Raw genomic sequence first — 21,957 nt, 5'->3', positions numbered from 1 at the left:
AATTTATATTAGCCGGGCCCTGGTGGCTTACACCTGTAATCCTAGCTACTCAAGAGGCTGAGATCTGAGGATCGTGGCTTGAAGCCCACCTAGGCAGGAAAGTCCTTGAGATCCTTACCTCCAATTAACCACCAAAAAACCAGAAGGGGAGCTGTAGCTCAAAGTGGTAGAGCGCTAGCCTTGAGCGCAAAAGGTCAGGGATATCACCCATGCCCCAATTCAAGGCCCATGACTATCACCAACAACAACAAAAAAGAATTTAAATTGCTAGCTGAGCACTGGTGGCTCATACCTGCAATCTTAGCTACTTAGGAAGCTGAGATCTGAGGACTGAAGTTTAAAGCCAGCCCGAGCAGGAAAAAGTCCATGAGACTTTAACCACCCAAAGGCTGGAAGTGGTGCTGCACTTCAAACTTCAAGTGGTAGACCACTAGCCTTGAAGAAAAGAAAAAAAAGCAGCTCAGGGATAGCTCCTAGGTACTGAATTAAGCCCCAGGACCAATACAAAGAAAAAATTTTAATTGCTCATCTTTTTAACAAGCTAATGTTTAGAAAAGGTAGAAACCCTATTAGCCTAGAGACTCTATAATTTTTAAATGTTGTCTACAACTATTTCTACAGATTCAAAATATCCTCCTAAATGTTACCCCCAAGAACATTACAAAACTAACTCAGAAAGCAGCTTGATTGTCAGTAGTATCACTTTCCACCTTTTTTACCCACATGGATGTTGAAAGATATGGTAGGAGATAAGGATTCATATCATTTCTAACTTCTTGATAACAAACTCTGAAAATACTTAAAGAAATTCCATGTTATATTTAAAATTAGGGCTCTATTAATAACCAACAAGCTAAGGTGCCTTCTATATAACAATTCACAAAGGTTAAGAGAACTCTAAGGGGGTTCAACAGTTCAGTTAGAACATGAACCTGCTCACTATCATAAGCCCGAAACTGCTACACTAAATATTTCAAAATTAGAGCTGTGCTGGATTAAAAGAAAACCTACCAAAATAATTTAGACAGAGAAGAGAGATCAATCAATTTAGGTCTTTAGGATCATTTTACAGCCTAAAATTTCAGAAAGCAATTGAAAAGGGGAATAGTTATTGTTTAGCATATTGCAGTGTCCATTTCAATATTAATCAGCCTAGCCGTCAGTCTAAAATTCAGCTACTAGTAACATCATTTCTTCAGTAGTTATCACTTACAGAAAGAATTCCGATTTTTACGGAAGGAGAAAAACAGAGGCAAATCAAACTGAGAAAAGATTTGGGCCAATTCTTATACCCTTGAGTTACTAATGAGTGGAAACAGAACAAAACCTAATAAAGGCACTATTGTAAACAGCAATTGAACTTTGTGTGCACACTCACTTCCATACAGATTTCCATCTGGAATTGAAAATTATGCTATGGCCTTTTAGAAAAAGTAAACTAAGAAATATTGACATTAAGGGAACTGAATTACGATCCCTACACATGTACACACACTGATATAATAAACTACTTGTCAGTACTTTGAAATCTCTAAAATTGTAGAAATACTAGTCTTTGAAAAATCCCACCATAAAGTTTAAATGGTCAAAACACTTATTTAAACCAATGGTTCTTAAACCAAAATGTGTACCAGAATAATCTGACACTGGTTAAAACAAAACACAATTATGCTGCCACTCTTGTGGTTTGATTGGTCTGAAGTAGAACCAATAGCATGCATTTCTAACAAGTTGTTGAGTGATGCTGAAGCTGCAGGTCCTGGGACCACTCTCTTAGAACCACTGGTTTAAACTGTTAAAGGTACACCAGCAAAACCCTAACCAAAATTTTGGCCAAGATGCATGTAAACTAATAAAGATAGAATAATGCTTGGAAAGAATGCTCATAGAATCATTCTTATTACATCAGAACGTCAACATCTGCTTCATGGTCTTCCTCTGTCACTTTCAAGGACAGCACTTCTTCATTAAGGAAAAGCCCACTGAGCCTCTCCTTCCGGGCCTGCCTCTGCTCCTTCAGTTGCCTTTTGCGGAAGGCCTTCTGCTGTAACTTCCGCTGCTTGGATCTCTTCTGTCAAAGTAAAAAGTTTTAGATTAGTAAGGTTTAGTTCTTGGACCCAATGTGTTTTGTAGATCAAATTCTCTATTTTCTGAATGGTAAGACTTATGAAAATTTCCCTGAAGTACTATTCTTATAACAATTGAAGTGAGATATGGCTTAGAACTGCAAATGATATTTTAAGATTCTACTTTCATGCTGTTTGACTAGGCAGGGTTGATTCTTGATCATTTGCCCTCATATAGGTAACGAGACACTTTGAAAACTTAGTGTACTGTAGTACACATTGGTATCAATTCATGGCAAATTCAAAATTAATACGGCGGGGGAGGGGGCAATACTGAATATAAAATGAAGGGAACATTGACCCAATCTCTTCACCTTATACTTCTCACTTTTTTTAAAAAGGGCTAGCCATTTTACAAGTACTGGGAAAGGATGATGCCTTTCTCATAACAGCAAATACCATCTTAAAAGGCCATTAGAGGAAGCAGTGTGGCTCAAGTGGTAGAGTGCTAGCCTTCAGCTGAAGAGCTGAAGGACAGCTCCCAGGCCCAGAGTTCAAGCCCCACGACTGACCAAAAAAAAAAAAAAAGGCCAAAAATAAAAGGCCATTAGAATCCTAGTGGATACTCCAGGCTTTGTTACTGAATAGATGGAAAAATAGAACGATTACATTTCCACAAAGATAGCTTGGTAACTCACAAAGCCTGCTGTTCCTGGTACTTTGATTTAAGAGCCAGGGAAGAGTTTATTGTGTATCCTCAAGTGACCATTAGTTTCCCAAAGAGGGTTCCCTTTCATCTTTAAATTGGTTCCAGATTCTATGCAACTGCAAAGGACCTAACTCCTCTGCTTAGCCATGTACATATACACTAACACCTTTTTGTTTTTTTTTAAGTATACAAGGATATCACAGAGGATTTTTTTTCCAATTTTGAAAGTCAAACAAATTACAGAAATCATTATTACATTTAAAAATTACCTAAGAAGAAAATGGTCAAGATTAAAACATAAAGAAGACATTTAACAAGTACACAAAAGACATACACAACATTCTTAGGAGCAAATAGACAGCAACATCAGCAACATAGTGAGATTCGCTCAATTATGAGTTGCAGTCAATAAAGCAATTTTGAAGATTACTCATTATTTCCATCAATATCTTACTTAAAACAGACATAAAATCAGGAAAAATTGAAATTGATAGATGTGGGTCAAAAAAAAGTACTTGAAAGCACTCAATCTAGAGTGCTTTGTTCAACAGTAGAGCATCCAATTCAATTAAAACCAAAACCCACAGGCATCTAGATAGCAGGGAAAATTTCACTCTTGAAGAGATTTAAATCAAAGAGTACTAATATTAGTATTGAAAGATAGAGTTTTGTATTGATTAGGCATTTTACTTTTGAATCCCGAATCCGCTCTGCTGCACTTGCAGACAGGTTGCTGTCACTGTGTGCTCGACTCATGTTGGCACTGGAGTTTGAAGCAGAGTTTCCAACACTGGACCCACTGCTGCTTGCAGAACTGACCATGCTGGCACTGCTGCTGCTGGCACTGGCACTGGCACCGCTTACTCCACTGGTGCTTGCACAACTAAAGTTGCTTCTCTTCCAGGCCTCTCTTGCAGGCCGTTGACGAGGACTATGCTCCTTGATATAGTTTCTGACCTTCAGATACAAATAAAACTGGTTAGTGCTGTACCGTGATGTTCTATCCTCAAGATGCTGGAGGAAAAAAAAAATCATATTGTCCTTAATCCAAAAGATTGTCTAAATTCTGCAGATACAGAAGTTAAAATATAAGGACACAGGGGCTGGGAAGGTGGCTCAGTGGTAGAGCGCTTGCCTTGCATGCCTGAGGCCCTGGGTTCGATTCCTCAGCACCACATAAGCAAAAAAAAAAAAAAAGCCGGAAGTGGCGCTATGGCTCAAGTGGTAGAGCGCTAGCCTTGAGCTGAAGAGCTGAGGGACAGCACCCAGGCCCAGAATTCAGGCCCCACGACCGGACCCCCCCCCCCCAAAAAAAATATAAGGACACAAGAAATCTCTGAATTTGAGTCAGGCACCAATGACCTATACCTGTCATTCTAGCTATTCAGGAAGTTGAGATCCTCAGAAAGTTTTATTGCTAATTAATCACCAAAAAGCCAGAAGTGCAACTGTGGCTCTAGTGACAGAGCACTGGCCTTGAGAGATAAGGCTCAGGAACAGCATCCACGTCCCGAGTTCCAGCCTCAAGACTAGAAACAAAAAAATAAAAATAAAATAAAATAAAGGAAGATGCACCTATTTATTGCACCTTGGTGATCCTGTCCTAAGAATATTCTCCTTTGGTCTCATTCTGTGTGAATGCCTAGCAACCTGTATAATTTATCATGCCGTATTGTATTTTTTTTTTTTTTTTACCATCTAGTGTGTTTACTTGAAGATTTATAGGCACATTCTAGTTACTACAAATGAGGGAATAATATTTACTGAAATGCACTCCAAGAAATGAAAACAAGGTTTTTTACTATTCTTTGTTGCTATTTTTGTTTTATTTTGCTCTTATTTAGGTGTCTTTGAGCAGGTAAGGGGGAACACAGAAATGAAGGGACTGAGGGAGAACAAATGAGCAGTGGTGCTCACTGCACACTATGTTAAAAATGAACTATACAACTTGTGGATGGGGATGGGAGGGAAAAACTGGAAGAAAGCAAAGGAAGGGGTGACATTGTCCTGACCTATATAACTGCAATCCCTTCTGTAGATCACCTTTACAAAAACGATTTTAAAATGCCAAAAGAGGAAGAAATTGTGAAATTTAGAAAGTTATCTCAAAAAGGAAGAAATCACAGAATTCAGAAACAGTTAATCTCAAAACTGATAATGTTCACAACTCTAGAAAACACCATGGGGATGTGGATATTAAAATCATTACAAATTGTGATCAGTGGTGGATGGAAGGCTATTAGCTTTCAGAATTTAGGACTTACAGAAACTGAAACAATTCAATCGATGAAAAGAAGCATTTGGTAAAGATCTTTACTAATGATGACTTAATTATTGATGGTATCTATGATTATGGTGTTATTTTGCTAAATTTCAGCAGAGGCTAATGGTATTAGTCTGAAATGCTAGACCTCAATTTACCATACTAATTAAAATGGCTGGAGTGTGGGAAAGTCTGTATCTGTTGGGAGAAATACTATAAATTTCCATAAATTTAAGTGCAAAACAAACCTAAAGTAGAAAATAGCTAGGAGTGTGCCTCAGCAGTCGAAAGCTTGCCTAGCAAGCATGAGACCATGAGCTCAAACCTAGTACAATCAAAAAGCATTTTTGAAAGTAGAAGCCAAATATCAAGGAAAAACACAACAAAACTCTATTTGAAAAGTAACAAAAATGCTCACTTCAGAATAGCTAAGAGAAAATTCATTAGGCCTCACTCTAGTCAAAATTTAATTACTCTGTAACTATTCAAATCTCCCAGCTCGAATGTTTACCAAAGTATAATTCTTGTGCACAGCCGTTAGTTAGTGCTTTGGTTTTTTTCAATACATCTCTTGTATGCTTAACAATCCCTTAAATGATGCATTAAGCTGTAAAGTCTATACAACTGAGGAGCAAGTTCTAGATTCACATTAACCAGAAAGGTACTTTCAGGTGAGATGGCCATAACAGTTTTAAAACCATGAGGTTCTCAAATGTTACCACCAATTTACTTTTTCTTCACAGGACTAGTAATCAAGCCCAGGGAACCGTATATGCTAGGCTGTATCACTAAACTACATTCCCAGCCCTAGCATTCGTTTTGCTAATTTACATTTCACAACAGTGATTTTGTTCTTAACTTCTAGGTACATATGATTATCCAAGTCTACATTTTATAAGCTGGTAGTATCTTTAATAGCTATATAACATGCATTTACTATACATACCTGCTTCAGTTTTTCATCTGTGAGACAGTTAAGTTCAATAATAAACTCACTGTCTGTAGGTGAAATTTGAGCAGAAGGATCAATGATTTTAATAATATCAAGTTGCTCTCGGAGGCCCATCTCAGTACTGACTTTCCGACTCAAATACTCAATATATTCCACCTATATGATTAAAAATTACAAAAATCATCAAGCTTAAATCTGTGATCCTTTAATATTTCAGTACAATGTTTTCTATATATCAGAAGCTGATATGTAAATATTTGTATTATCTACACTGGTTCTCTAAGAACTAGTTAATGCTCAAATTTAGATTTTCTGAAGAATTTTTTGAGTAGCTGTAAAGTAGGTAATAAAATCAACTTCACATGCTCTCCACACATATGTGAATATCAACATAAGAATATCAACATGTTTGCATTATACTCATAAATTGGCATGTTGTATAAAAAACCTTTATACAAGTAAAAATATTTTTTATATAAAAGAGTATCAATATGTTACCTGCTCATCATTTGTCATTGCACTCCAAGGAAGTTCATCTAAATTCCTGTGCTTGTTTTTCTTCTTAGGAAGCAGGCAAGGTGAACTTGGAATACTGGGTATGACGTCAGAAAGTACATCACTCCCACTGGTGATGTCACTGCCTGGCAACTTTATATAAATAAAAAGAATTTTACATATAAATTTAAAGTTACTTTAACCAGTCATGGTGGCGATGACCTATATCACAGCAATGGGATGTCGGGGCAAGAACATACTCAGTTCAAGACTAGCTTGGGTTACATAGTGAGGTCCAGATCAGCTTGAACTATACAAGACCTGGTATCAAAAAATAAACACATTACTTTAATATAAGAGTAATAGAAAACACTGAATTAGAGGACATTAATTCTGATCTACACATACTTTACACAAAGCAGCAATATCAACATCAATATATTCTTTGAATATATTGAGTTATTCAACGTTTTCCAAAAGTTTAAAATTGTTAAAATTGTATCCAAAACTTGACAAAATGTTGATTTAATAGTCATCATTAAGGTTTTTAAATTATATGTGCCCATATTACAGAAAGCTCACATAGCATAATGAGGAAGTAGTACCATTCTTTACCTCAGGAACTCTAAGTAAGCTGTCACTAACTGGCTTTTTTCCAGACATTGTGCTAGACATATTTTCAATGTAAAGACAGATAATACATGGTTCTTGTCCTCAAGTCTGTATTAACAATGTCAAAGCAATTAATTTAAAATATGCTGTTGGTATAAAGCAAAACACTTTAAAGACTACAATTATTAGCCAGGTGCCAGTGGCTCACGCCTGTAATCCTAGCTATGCAGGGGGGGTGAGATCTGAGGATCCCAGTTCAAAGCCAGCCCGGACAGGAAAACTCCATGAGATTCTTATTTCCAATAAACCACCAGAAAACCGGAAGGGGCGCTGTGGCTCAAGTGCTAGAGGGATAGTACCCAGGCCCGGAGTTCAAGCCCCACGACTGACAAAAAAAAAAAAAAAGACTACAAGTAGTATAAAATAAAATTAGAAAATAGACTAAAGTAGAAATAAAAACAAGCCTAAACACAGAATATCAGCTTAAAGACAAACAGAAAAATATTTATTGCATACTGAAAGTGTGCATACTTGACAAATGAAAACCTGTAAATATTTAATATACATTTGAATGAATTTGGACATATATACATACCTGAAAAACAATATGTGTTAAGTGTATACATCAGGTTCAAAAGCCAGAATAAATTTAACTTATATAAATATATTTAAGATATCCAGCTAAAAGACAAAACCTCTTCGAAAACAGCATCTTACTATTTTCAAACATAATGCATTCATGGTTACAAGACAAAAAACAACACCTTTTTATTGTTTTTTTGGTTTAAAACTATAATGTGAACTTTGGCACCAGCTATTTCTATTTCAAGGGTCTTTGCTTTGGGCCCTTTAAAAGGTAGAATAAAAACTCAAGAAAGTTACATTTTGCTAAAGTGGCTAAGTAAAGCATTACAAGGTAGCATTTCAGAATGGCAGAGGTAAAAGGAGTTTGGCTATGTCTCTAATCCTACCTACTCAGGAGGCTGAGATCTCAGGATGGAAGTTTGAAGCTAGCCAGGGCAGGAAAGTCCTTGAGACTCTCATCTGCAATTAACCAGCAAAAGCTGTAAATAGAGGTATGTCTCAAGTGGTAGGCATCAACCTTGAGTATAAAAAGCTCATGGACAGTACCCAGGCCCTGAGTCCAAGCCCTTGTGCCAGCACACAAGAAAGAGAGAGAGGGAAGAAGGAAAAGGCAATCAAGTAAGAATAATTTAATGAAATCATTTTAAAAAATAGAGCAAGATGAAAAAATATAAAACAGAAAAATAGTGCTAGGGATTGATAGCTCAACAGAAGAACCAGAAGCTGCCTCATGACTTGTAGAAGAGTAGGGCTTTGGTCTCTAACAGTTTCTAAGTACCAAACTGTGTAAGGAAACAACTGGTTAAAAAGCAGTATAAGGGTTGGGCAATGGTGGCTGACACCTGAATTCCTAGCTACTCAGGAGGCTGAGATCTGAGGATCTTGGTTCAAAGCCAGCCCAGGCAGGAAAGCCCATAAAACTCTTATCTTCAATGAACCAGCAGAAAACCAGAAGTGGCGCTGTGGCTCAAGGGGTAGAGTGCTAGCCTTGAGCTGAAGAGCTGAGTGACAGCACCCAGGCCCAGAGTTCAGGCCCCACAACCAACAAAAAAAATGTATACACTAATAAAATAAATATTAGCTAAATTTGCCAAGCAATAGGTTATTACTGATCAGGGCATTTTACTTCAATTATTTCATATTACTCTCTCACAATAACTCAAGGTACTCTTATAAATCTCTCTTTTCACAAGTAAGGAAATTTTAGCAGAAAGGCTAGGCAAGTTGTCCAAAGTCTACAGCTACTAAGCATTGCAGATGAGGTTCAAGAGGTTCTGCTCTAAACCACCATGCATACTTCCCTTCTACATCACAGCAAGCCCCATCTCTTCCAAAAAGCATCTCTGAAGAATACTGGTTTCTCTTTTTTATATTTTATTTTTATCGAAAATGTGATTGAGCATGGGGGTTACAGTTGCATAAGGTAATGAGTACATTTGTTTTTAATCATTGTTACCCCATCCCTCATTGCCTCCCACTTACCCCTCTCTATTCTCCTCCCTGCCCCTGAATGTTGTAATGTTCATATCCAGCATAGTGTCAAGTGAGTATCTATATTGCTTTAGTTCATCCTTTGTCCTGCTGTTTCTGTGATTCCCTTTCCCTTCCACATATTGAACAATCTTATATACAAGAGGAACAGTGGGGAAAAAAAAACTACATACAAGGCCTAAGAACCTCTTGTTTCCATATATTGGAGTTCATGTTGATCGCTTCATTATATATGATCCTATGCACTAAGCAGTTGGGTTATTGAGATCTCTTGTTAAGAATATTGTAGACATATTCTAGTTCTTACAAATGAGGGAAATCATGCATCCTGCTTTTCTTTGGGTGGCTTCTATTACTTCTCTGACATAATGGATAGTTCTTGCAATTAGTTACAAAATTCTTTTTTTCTGCATTCCTATTGACTCTCTAGATTCTTTCCATTAAAAAGATGTGTCCAGGGCTGGGAATGTGGCTTAGTGGTAGATTGCTTGCCTAGCATGCATGAAATCCTGGGTTTGATTCCTCAGTACCACATAAATAGAAAAATCCAGAAGTAGTGCTGTGGCTCAAGTGGGAGAGTGCTAACCTTGAGCAAAAGAGGCTAGGGACAGTGCCCAGGCCTTGAGTTCAACCCCCAGGATGCCCCCCCCCCAAAAAAACCAGATGTGTCCAGAGGGAGGGAAGGTGGGAGGAAGGGAAGGAAGAATTCAAGATGTGGAGACTATAGTGATAAAGGAAGCAAGCATAAATAGTCTTTGAATATACAATAGACATTTTTCCTATACTATAAATTGTCACACAGCTAAATCTGTATTTTTCCTGTAGAAACACTGTAATTGGAAGCAGCGGTAGATAATAGGTTACTATTAAATAATAAGGTCACCTAAGTGCTGATGTCAAATAGTCAACTGCAGGATGAGAGTAGCAGCTGTAGAAGAGAATTAATTGCATGGTCTCCTGTATATTTTCTAGACCAGCAATTTTCTACTTCGTAACTGATAGTATATTTCAGAATAAAAATGTTTAATGAGTCCCATCCTGTATTTTTCATGGGCAATATATGGTATATTTATATTATAATCAGTAATTGTGACACATAGAGAGAATTAAATCAAATTTCTGCCATATTTTCTGCAGGATGCAGCAGAATTTTATGAGTAACAGCTGATGTGTAATTTCAGATTGCGCCTATAGGCTTCAAATAAGACAGCAAATTATTCACTTTAGATTTTATAAGTTTTCTTGCTGAACAAATCGAAATAATTTCTCAGGCTAAAGACTAGTCAAATATATCTATCATGAAGGGACTAGTAGAAAAGAAAACTGTCAGTAAAACTGAAGCTTTGATGTTACTCCAAATGTTAAGATACAACTTCATTCTAAGGTTAAAATACTGCCTTATCAAGTAGTTAAGAATTTCTCATCCCAGAGAATCTGTAAGATATTAATATTTACTTTAGTAGCAATAGAAACATCTGTTAAAAAAGATTTAAACAGACGGTAGTTTTTAGCCACAACAAAGTTAATATGAACTTTAAAACTATAGTGAGTTTTACTCTGTATTAATTCTAACATGTAATTTGTAATTATCCTCTTGGATAATTCACTGCTCATTATTTTGAGCTCCGACAAAGACGAGACAGCATTTTCAACCGCCCTGCATATTTAAATGGTAAATATCCATGGAAACTGAGTACCCAGACTCCCATTTCAGGAGTAGGAAAACACATTAATAAGGCAGGCCTCCTATCTGTTCCAACATTGTAATCACTCATGCACATTAACAGTGAGCGGCTGGGTATGTTTTTCTACTCTAACCACTCATGAAATTAGTGAAGAAATCAGTTATTAAAAATTTCAAATGTGTGCCACCTTGAAACATTAGGAATGATAATAACTCCAAATAAATCACATGATTAAAAATTACTGCTAATTTTTTTCTGTCAGTTGTGAGGCTTGAACTTGAGGCCTGGGCACTGTCCCTCAGCTCTTCAGCTCAAGGCAAGCACTCTACCACTTGAACCACAGCACCACTTCCAGTTTTCTGGTGGTTAATTGGACATAAGAGTCTCATGGACTTTCCTGCACAGGCTGGCTTTGAACTGCAATCCTCAGATCTCAGGCTCCTGAGTAGCTAGGAATTCAGGCTCATAAGTCACTGGCACCTCGCACTGCCAGAGGGAAAAAAAAAGGGAACAGTCTATTCACTGATGACATTAACTCAAACATAGAAAATTCTAAAGAACCTGGCCCGCGCGGGCGGGCGGGGGGGGGGGGGCAATTAAGATTAACAAATAAATTCAGTAAAATTATAGGTACTGGTGCCAGTATCTCAAACCTGTAATCTCAGCTACTCAGGAAGCTGAGATCTGAGGATCACAGTTCAAAGCCTACAGGGGCAAGAAAATCTATGAGACTCTACAACCACCAGAAAACCAGAAGTGGCACTGTGACTCAAAGTGGTAGACTATTAGCCTCTTGAGCAAGAGCTCAAAGACAGTACTCAGGCCCTGAGTTCAAGCCACACAGCTGACAAAAATGTATAGAGCTAAACAGTAGATGAAGGAGGAGCCTATCTGCACATGTAAATATACTTGTAACTTAACTCTTAACAGTGGTACACACAATTGAGTAGAACTTTCTTCAATGACACATGTCAGGTTCAAACTTATCCTCCTGCCTCAGCCTCCCAAGTGCTGAGTATACAGATAAAAATATTTTAATAAAAAAAATGTTTGACTAATCTTTTGGAATACAACTAAGTATTTAAATGGCCTTCAAACATAGCAAGCATTCAAATTTATCGGTTGAATAAAACATTTAGTGATGCAAAGTAAGTTACTTTAAATGTTAATGCATTTTAAAATCAGAAAATGGATGCTGCAATAAAATAATCAGCATTTTCTGGTAAGAGTACACTTATTATAAGGCAGCATTTCCAAACAATTTGCCAGGAGGCCATGTTATGTGTTATGTGTACCACAAAAAGAAAAAACTGTCAGGCAAAAAGTATCTCTATGTAGAAAATATAAAATGACAAGTTATTTTACATTTCTGATAACAGAACCAAATTTATGCATTTATGACCATAATGATTTATGGTATTACATACAATAGCATAACCCTCATATGAGGCTATTTGTTATAAAGCAGGGAAAAAATTGTGTGGATTCATGAATAAAAAAGTACTGATTACTTTGTGAAAACAAAGGAGGAGGTAACAATGCTTGCTATGAAATGTACTCACTACCCTACTCATGTAACTGTAACCCCTCTGTACAACATTTTCAATAAATATATAAAAAAATTAAAATAAAAAAGTATTGATTACTTTGCAGATGAAAACCTGTAAAAGGTTGCCTATAACATCAGAAGGCTAAAAGGTAAAGAATATAAATCATCCAATTTTGAAGTTCAAAGTGTGTCAAAAATCTCCAGTTCTGGAAGTACCTTAAATATTTTTGAGGTAGAGATGAAAATATTAAAAGTGAAATTTGTATTTCTATATATGTAGTAATGATGTCAATAAAAATTTTAAAACCCACCTGCCATTCAAACTCACTATCAGACCAATCCCAGTAGGTGCTAATAGAAGAAGAGACATCACTGCAGACACTCCCTTCAGGAAATAAATCAAAAGAGGTAAAGTCTTGATCATCTAACAGGGAGTAGCAATCATCTTGATCTCCGACAGAAACAGATGAAAACAGCTCCTCACTGCATTCTGAGCTGGCAACGCTTGTTCCACAAGAAGTTAGGTTCCACCTTCAAAAACAAAATACAAAAGAAATCACAACAGGAACTAGAGAGATATGAACTTGTTAATATCAACAGGACATATTTATGATAGGATAAATGTGTTTTTAGGTATAATGGTAGTATGGGGCTTGGGGAGGAGGGTGGTTTTCTGTTTGCCAGTCCTGGGGCTTGAAATCTGGGCTTGGGCACTGTCCCTGAGCTTCTTTTGCTCAAAGATAACACTCTACTACTTGTGACACAGTGCCACTTCTGGCATTTTTAAGTAGTTTATTAAAGATAAGAGTCTCACAGATTTTCCTGCCTAGGCTGGCTTCAAACTGTGATCCTCACATCTCTCTCTGCCTCCTGAGTAACTAGGATTACAGAGGTACGCCACCCAGCAGTGTGGGGTTTTATTAAAGCTTTTACTTTGGGGCCTGGGCACAGCTGAAGAGGTAGAGTGCCTGACAAACATGAGGCCTTAAGTTTAAGCCCCAGTACCACCAAAAAAGAAAACCTGTAACAAATATACTAAGATATTTATGGATAAAATAAGCCTCTGTGATTCACCTTGAAATAATAAGGAAGAGTCTGGAGAATGGTTATATAATACTGTATGTAAATCATTGTTAAAGGCCTCATTACACTATTTTCTTAGGTGTCTGAAATTTGAATAATATTGAAAAGGGATATACAAACTAAGAATAAAGTAAACCTTTCATCCATAAATAAAATGTATAGCACAGTAGTTATGAGTAAGCTGTAGAGTCACACCAAGTTAAAATTCTTGCTCTGTCATTTGCTAGCTATTTGATCTTTAGCAAATCACAAGCTCTCCAAGTCTATGTTCCCATATTTAAAAGGGATTTACTGTGAGGATTATGAGAATGCAAACAAAGAACTTAGCACACATAAAAGTGCTCAATACATGGGACCAATTACTATTATTAAATGAAAGGATGAGAGGAACCATTCAGAGCAAAGAAAAGCACCAACAAAATACATAAATAGAAATCTAACGAAGTGGCTCTTGTATACACACTAATGTCTTACAAGGTCATAGCTGTGATATTACATGAAGAAAAGAGTGCACTAATAATGGGCACTGGTGGCTCACACTTATAATCCTAGCAACTCAAGATCCTGAGATCTGAGGATCATCATTTGGACTCAGTCTGGGCAGGAAAGTTCGTGAGATTCTTCTAACTCGAATTAACCACAACAAAGCAGAAGTGGAGGTGTGGCTCAAGTGGCTGAGTGCCAAACATTAACAGAAAAAAAGCCCCAGTACTGACACACGTGTACATGAGTACACATGCACATACACACAGGTTAACTATTTGGGAGATATATATGGGATGATTGAGAAAATGGGAACATTTCAGTTGGAGGGTAACCTAGGCAAAAAGTGAGACCCTATCTCAAAAAAAAAACCCCAAAACTAAGTGTGGTGTTTCATATTAGTGAATAGTTTAACATCAGGTATTACAGAGACAGAGTGAGACAATCACAGTCCTTGGCTGACCTATACCAGAAAAAATAGAGACCCAGTCTGAAAAACAAAGACAAAAAATGGGGTTGGGGAATAACTCTAGAGGTAATGCCTGCCTAGCAAGCATGAAATTCTGAATTTAAACAGCAGTACCCCAATGTTGAAATTTTAAAAAGGACTGAAGATTAAAATGACCAATAATTTTATTATAGCTAACACATAATAGCTTGGTGCTTTTAGTATTCTGCTTTTTTCTCTTATATGCTGAATATTTTCATTGCTAAGTTGCATATCCTTTATATGACTTGGACTAAATATGTTTCACATTTTGGATTCTTTTTGATTTTGAAGTATCTGTGTATACATAATGAGGTATACTGTTGATGAAAACTAAGTCTAAATACAGTATTTATTATGTTTCACATGTACCTTATACACATAGCCTAAAGATAATTTTATACATTTTATAGGCTATTTTTTTATTTTTTATTTTTTTTATCTTTTATTTATTTATTTATTTATTGGGTCCAGTCGTGGGGCCTGAATTCTGGGCCTGGGTGCTGTCCCTCAGCTCTTCAGGCTCAAGGCTAGCGCTCTACCACTTGAGCCATAGCACCACTTCCGGCTTTTTTCTTTTTGCTTATGTGGTGCTGGGGAATCGAACCCAGGGCCTTAGGCATGCAAGGCAAGCGGCTCTACCACTGAGCCACCTTCCCAGCCCCTTTACAGGCTATTTTTAATGCACCTATTATTCTGACTCCAAATTAATATATGAAAACATGGTAGAATTCAAATGGCTTAGAATTTGGATTTTTGTCCTATAGATGGCTCAACCTACATATTACTTGGAAACATTTCAGTATCTGTATTATATTTCATTTATTGAATATATCATTTTGTTTACTTTATTCCCCTAATGATAGATACCTACTTAAAGGTAATTAACCAAAGAATATATATATATATATATATATATTTCTAAGGGTCCTAGCACATTTACCCAAGTAACTTTCTGAAAAACTGCACCAATTTCACGTTCCCCAGCCAACATACCAAAAAAAATTCATCTCATCACAACCTCCTAGTCACTAATATTCTTTTTTCTTGGGGGGGGGGGGTCAGTTGTGAGGCTTGAACCCAGGGCCTGTGCAATGGCCCTGAGCTCTTTTTGCTTAAGACAAGCACTCTACCACTCTAAGCCACAGTCCCACTTCTGGTTTATTAGTGGTTAATTGGAGATGAGTCTCACAGACTTTCCTTCCTGTGCTTAGAACTTCAATTCTCACCTCTCAGCCTCTTGAGTAGCTAGGATTACAGGTGTGAGCCACCAATGCCTGGCATAAAATTCTTATTTTTTTTACTTATTCCTAGGGCAGAAACATGCATATAACTTATTTTATATAATTTTTTATTAATGCAAAGATCAAAATTTTAAATATTTATTAACCAGGCAAGGCATGGCAGTAAATACCTAAAGTCCCAGTATTCTGGATGCAGAGGCAGGAGGATCTCATAATCTGAGACCCAGTCTGGGCAAGATTCTGTCTCAAAATAAATAAAATATGTACTATTTTTGCTATGGTGTTTATCTATGTATTAATATTTCATTAATGACTATTAAGTTCCTCATTCTATATTTTGTTTGTAGAACTTATGACAGATTTTTAGAACCTTTTTGTCTTGAAATATATCCATCTGTTTTCTTTTGTATGTTTTCACTAATGAGATACTATTAATGAGATAATCTTCATCAGTTTGCCAGTAGCATAAGGATTTAATCTTAGAGATAATGGATTTAGTGTTTCCAATACCAATAAGCTGCTGAAATAATGACTTCCAGAAAATAAGCCTGTTATTTACCTATTATTAGATTTTTCCTCATCTTTTGTTAAACAGTATTTTCTTGAATTATGTACATTTAAAAACTTCCTTCTTTACTAGAAAAATACTATGGTATTTCTTCAAGTCTTTACATGCCACCAATTGTCTTAGTGGGCTTTTACCAAAAAATTTAAGTGCAACTCTTTTAAACTGATGTGACATTTTTAAGCCAATGTCAGCTCAGCATTAAATCATTCAAGTTTACAGGCCCTTACATCCCATTACACTATGAGAAAACTACCTAACATTAGAATTCTAGCAACAAGTATAACATTTTCTAAGTACAACTTTCTCCAAAACTTGAAAAGAAAAACGCTGATACGAACCCTAATGATATGGTATTTAACTTAATAACTTGATTTACTCATTCCACCCTCTGTGTATTCCCAACTTTTTCCTTTCTTGTGGCTTGCTTCCAAGGAGCTAAAATCTTTATTCTAAGAAAAATCAAACAAAGAAAAATATTATCACTACATTCACTGCTAAATTTACTAAATAATCTTAGTCTCTCAACTATTATAACCTATGGTTTCATGCCTATCACACTAGTAGAATTTCTGTTGATTACTCCCAAATTTGTATTATTAATGTGGATGTTTTGCCAAAGCTGCACCCGCCCTCACTACTTGTTTCAAAGTCCCTAAACCAAATTTCTTCCATGTAGCTCTCCCACCAACAACCTATAGCTGCTCTCTATCTCTAATTCTATACCTAGATAGGAAAAATAGGGCTGGGACAAGAGGCACACCAAACAGGCTGGGGCCAGATGTAGCTTATTGGTTAAGGCAAATGCTTGGCATGCCTGAGCTGATCCCAGCACCACAAAACAGACACACAATAGTTTGGGGATTTTTCTAGTTAATGGTGACTGAAATGGGCTTTAAAATCCTACACAAATGACTTATTCTGAGTGTTCAAGTATTCCTAAAGTGTACAAATGGCACACATTTTTTTCAAAATAGTGTAAAGTCAAAGTATTGATGTACTTCTGAAAGATGAAGAGAATACCTCATCTAGTAATTTGTATCAACCTCTTTCATCTCACAATTTAATGATAGGACCTATCAATATCAGAAACTCTAAAACAGAAAAACTCTGTCCCCCAAACCAAATAAAATGTCTTAAACACATGCTTATTTTAACAATGACATTTATTTAAGGTTTAAGTCTATTAATTTTGTACTCTATTTTTCCAAAATTCTAGACAAACCCAATTAGATAATAAACTCCTTATTTTTTTGGAGGAAATAGCATCTTACTTTTTTCCAGGTTGGTCTCCAAGGATCCTCCCACCTGTTTCGTGAGTAGCTGAGACTACAGGTATAGACTACTGCACCTGGAAAATGGAGTTCTAAAAAAAAGGCTGTTTTTATTTCCTACTAAGCCTACAAAAGTGACATGCCAACTTCTGTTACATGCTGACTAATCAGAAAGGTGCATGCATTCAACTTTAGAGGTCATTAGTAATAGTGCCATGACTCTCTTGGTTAGTGACACTGCAAATATAGCCCAGAGTTCATTAAATGAGCAGGCATGAAGTTGTCATTTTCACCAGGCCTGTATAAAGGGCCTTATTAAAACAATCTCCCTATTTTCTTTTTTTTTATTTTTTATTTTTGGGTCCAGTTGTGGGGCCTGAACTCTGGGCCTGGGCGCTGTCCCTCAGCTCTTCAGCTCAAGGCTAGCGCTCTACCACTTGAGCCACAGCGCCACTTCTGGCTTTTTGCTTTTTGCTTATGTGGTGCTGAGGAATCGAACCCAGGGCGTCATGCATGCAAGGCAAGCGCTCTACCACTGAGCCACCTTCCCAGCCCCTCTCCCTATTTTCTTATCCTATAACAAATAAGCAAAATAAAGGTAAAGTTACCTACCCACTGATAAGCTTTCTATACACAATAAAAGTTTTGTAATGAATAAAACCCAAAGCAGAATTTAGTATAAAACTATTTATACTATTTATTTTGGTTTGTTGCTGAATTTTGCAAATTATGTGAAAAAAAACTGACATATTCACCTCTAAAATAAAAGACCACAAATTAAACTGTGCCCACATATGTATTTTCAGTCATTTGCAGCTCCCTGAAAAGAAATGTCTCATAGCATATAGTTCTATCAAAACATTTTGAGTGATAAAGAGGCAGAACATTCTAGGAAAAAAGATTTAAAAAAACAAACAAGGCGGCTTAGGGCAGAAACATCATCTGTTGTAAATATTGCTAATTCTGCTTCTCCTTTCTGCTGAAAAGCATACAGAAAATAAGACCCCCTGTTCCCATTCCAAAGTAGGGTAGAAGACAGAGAGCTTTTTAAAAGCTGACAGTTAAGTAGGAAAAATAATGCTTGACTTGGATAAAGTAGAGCTTAACAGGAACCTCCTCTTACTACCTTCAATGACCCATTCTGGCAAACAGCCTTGACCTTACCAATCTTTAAGGGGAAAACACAAGAAAAACCTCTGGAGGAGAAAGAACAGAACATACTGTAAGTAATACACTATTTTCACTGCTTCACTCTCCATCACCATCCATTTTAGCAATGCTTACCCTTAACCTGTATATTCACTCTGGCCCTCAATCATCACAGCAGGCTAATTCTGAAAACATTTTACTTTCTTGGGTATGGTATTTGTTCTGCTGCTACTACAATACTTAAATATCAAATATCTGCAAAAATAATTTTATATTCTTTTTCTATGTAAATAACTTTAAACACTTCATTTCAGCAATATTACAAGCGTGTTGGTTACACCACCGATTAAACAAGTTTCTGTGAGTTAGTCTATGAAACTACTGTGAGCACTGATAACACTGGATCCATTAGTTCTGATCCAAGATCCATCTCTGGGTCCAAAAGGGTAATCTAGGTTCATTTCTTTTTTTTCCTCCTCTGGGCCTGTTTCTTCATTTTTTTTTTTTTTTTGTCGGTTATGGGGCTTGAACTCTGGGCTTTGGTGCTGTCCCTGTGCTCTTCAGTTCAATACGACCACTCTACCACTTGAGCCACAGCGCCACTTCCTGTTTTCGAGTGGTTTATTGGAGATAAAGAGAATCTCGGACTTTCATGCCCTGGCTGGCTTTAAACCGTGATCTTCAGATCTCAGCCTCCTGAGTAGCTAGGATTACAGGCATGAGCCACCGGCGCCTGGCTTGTTCATTTTTGTAAGGAGGATATAGAGTGCCTGTAAGAAACACATTGCCATCTCCTTTAGAAATGTTATGCTGATGTTCTGAATGTTTAACTATAGTATCTTGTTTCTGAAGACTAGAGTTTTTGTTTAAGAATCCTGATCCTTGTGCTTTGCATAAGACCTAGGTAAATCTAGATTGAGATGAGGGGGAAATAGACAAAAGATTTTAAAATGTGGAAGAATCTGATCAAATTCAGGAAAGTTGTCAAAAATCATAACGACTCTATCTCCAGGATTTCCATAGACGAACTGTGGTCCTAGTCATTTGTCCACACACTAGTCAATGCATTTACATGGCTCTCAAATACCAGGCTGTTTTAAAAGTGAAGGCTATATCTAATGCATCTTCAAATTTCCTTCAACTTTTGCTGTAATACAAGCATGAGAGAATATGTGCAAGAGACAATCGTCCCAAACACTGTCTTCTAATAAAACAAGATAGAAGATGCACTGTCTGATAAATCTTCCAAACAAATGCATCTAAGCCTTGTTCTGCCCCTCCCTCTCTCCGAGTGCACTGGGGGAGCAACCCTGGTGGGTATGTTACAGAAAAGAATGTTTCAGATTTATGTTTATACCTTGTGGGAGAGTTCACAAAAATAAGGCAAACAGTTCAAAAAGGGGGAGGAAAAAGAAGAATGGAATAATTTCCAAGTGCTCTAATTTAAAAAAAAAAAACAACAAAACTGTGGTTGGGGTAGTGGTGAGGAGAGGACTGTAAGAGTAAAATTTGGGGCAAGGGAGTGCTATCTTTAAAAATACTTTCAAACGACCAATAGGTAGATGTTGAGCCCTATGCACTGCGCAAATGGAAGGGGTTAAACTTTTAGAAATGAGTGTAAATAGAAGAGCACCTAAAATTTTAGAGTGCGGGTTTGAGATACTCAGGATACATATTGGGAGGGGGGGGACGGAAAGGGTTGGAGGAAAATGTAGGGAAGGGAAGAAATGAAGATAGAACGCCAGTAGAGTCAGTCCTAAGGAGAATCAGAGTGCAGGGAGGGAGCCAGGGGAAGGATAGTAGTAGAAGGTGGGGGAGGGGACGACCAGAAACTCAGTCCACAGTGACCAAGCCGGAACCGAGCGAGGGCGCGACTCTGTTCCCTGGCACGTTGCAGAGGTGTGCGGAGCCCACCCTGGCCCTTCGAAGCCCTTCGTACCTGTTGGTGTGGAAGCGATGGAGCGGATCGGTGCGGTGGCAGGAGGACAGCTGGCACCCGAAGTCGCTGATGTCCAGACAACCTGGCTCCTCGCTGGAGCAGGCGCCCACGCCACGAGGGGGTCCCAGGAGCGGGAAGGGTTCCTCGGGGGTGAGAAACTTCTCATAGGAAGTAGTGGCCGACGCCTCGTCGGACATGGTTCAAGACAGCCGGGTTTGAGCTCCCTCTCTGGCTTTGGGCTGTTCGCGCGCCTGCCCCTGCCCCCACTCTTAACCTATCCGCGGTCGCCGCTCCCGAGGGCACCCGCGTCAGCTCACAGGCAGGCCGAGCCCGGTAGCTCGCGGCTACGGGAGATATGAGTGGCCGTACCGAAGCTACTCGAGACTAAAACAGCCGGCAGCCACCCAGTCAGCACCTCAGTGGCCTCCGCAGCCGCCGCCGCCGTCGTCGCCACCGCTGCGCTCCAGCCCAGCCCACGAGCTCAGCGCCGCCGCCCGGCCTGGACCCCGCCCACTGCGCTCGCCACTCGCTGCAGCCCGCCTGACGTCGATCTGGAGGGGAAGGACAGTAGGAACCGCTCCCCTCGCCCCCTGCTGGAGCGGAGGAGGAACTGAGCCTTCGCTGCTGCAGACCCGCATGACTTGGCCCTTCTGGCCTCAGCTTGGCCCCGCCTTCTAACCCCCTTGAATCGAGGATTCAACTCTAGGAAGGCCGAGGCCTCTCCCAAACTTGTTCCTCTGTTTTTCCACTACTGCTGGATGACTAAATAGCAAACAGCAGCCCCTTAGAAAAGGGCTTTGCCAGAGTTATACGGCAGGTGCGTGAGAAAAGCATCCACATGCCCTGTTCCCATCACTCTCTGCCAGTTCAACAAGTATTTATTGAGCTCCAGTAGTCTGTGTGCCCAGAACTGTGCAATGAGCAAAAGGAGAAAGCGGTCAAGTAGAAAAAAAATCCCTACTTTGCTCTCTGGTGCCTCAAGGCAGGAACCCTACACTTCAGCCACCCAGCTAATCAGAACTGTGGGACATATACAGCTCTTTTCTACTTGATGTCTTGATGTGAATTATGCACTCTGCTTGGAATTCCCTGGCCAGTTCTCCCCCTCTTATCCTTAAAGCCTCATTCCAAATGCTTCCTCCTCTGGGAAGCCTTCCCCAACTCCCAAAGAAGCTTACACACACCAGATATGACTCCCCACCACCACTGAAACTACATTATGGAACTTAAGTTGTTCAACTTACTAGGTGTCACATACTGTTCTTTCCTCCTACCACTTCTCTTTTCTGTATTCTAGGCAAACACCTCCAGATTTTCAATGTATAA

At 38.3% G+C, this 21,957-nt stretch overlaps 1 protein-coding gene across 1 annotated transcript; it reads right to left on the bottom strand.

Moving 5' to 3' along the window:
* Positions 1-1,002: 1,002 nt before the first annotated feature.
* Positions 1,003-21,082, bottom strand: LOC122114910 (protein FAM199X). The gene is made up of 6 exons (XM_042688170.1): positions 20,632-21,082; positions 12,719-12,938; positions 6,489-6,638; positions 5,985-6,146; positions 3,466-3,732; positions 1,003-2,071 (listed from the first exon to the last, which is right to left on the bottom strand). Exons 1-6 carry the CDS (start codon positions 20,826-20,828, stop codon positions 1,901-1,903), a joined length of 1,167 nt encoding a protein of 388 aa, XP_042544104.1. The 5' UTR covers positions 20,829-21,082; the 3' UTR covers positions 1,003-1,900.
* Positions 21,083-21,957: the final 875 nt, after the last annotated feature.

The sequence above is a fragment of the Dipodomys spectabilis genome, unplaced genomic scaffold (assembly GCF_019054845.1).
Source record: "Dipodomys spectabilis isolate Male_0828 unplaced genomic scaffold, ASM1905484v1 ptg000113l, whole genome shotgun sequence".
Classification (NCBI taxonomy): domain Eukaryota; kingdom Metazoa; phylum Chordata; class Mammalia; order Rodentia; family Heteromyidae; genus Dipodomys; species Dipodomys spectabilis.
This window is presented reverse-complemented; position numbering and strand designations above follow the sequence as displayed.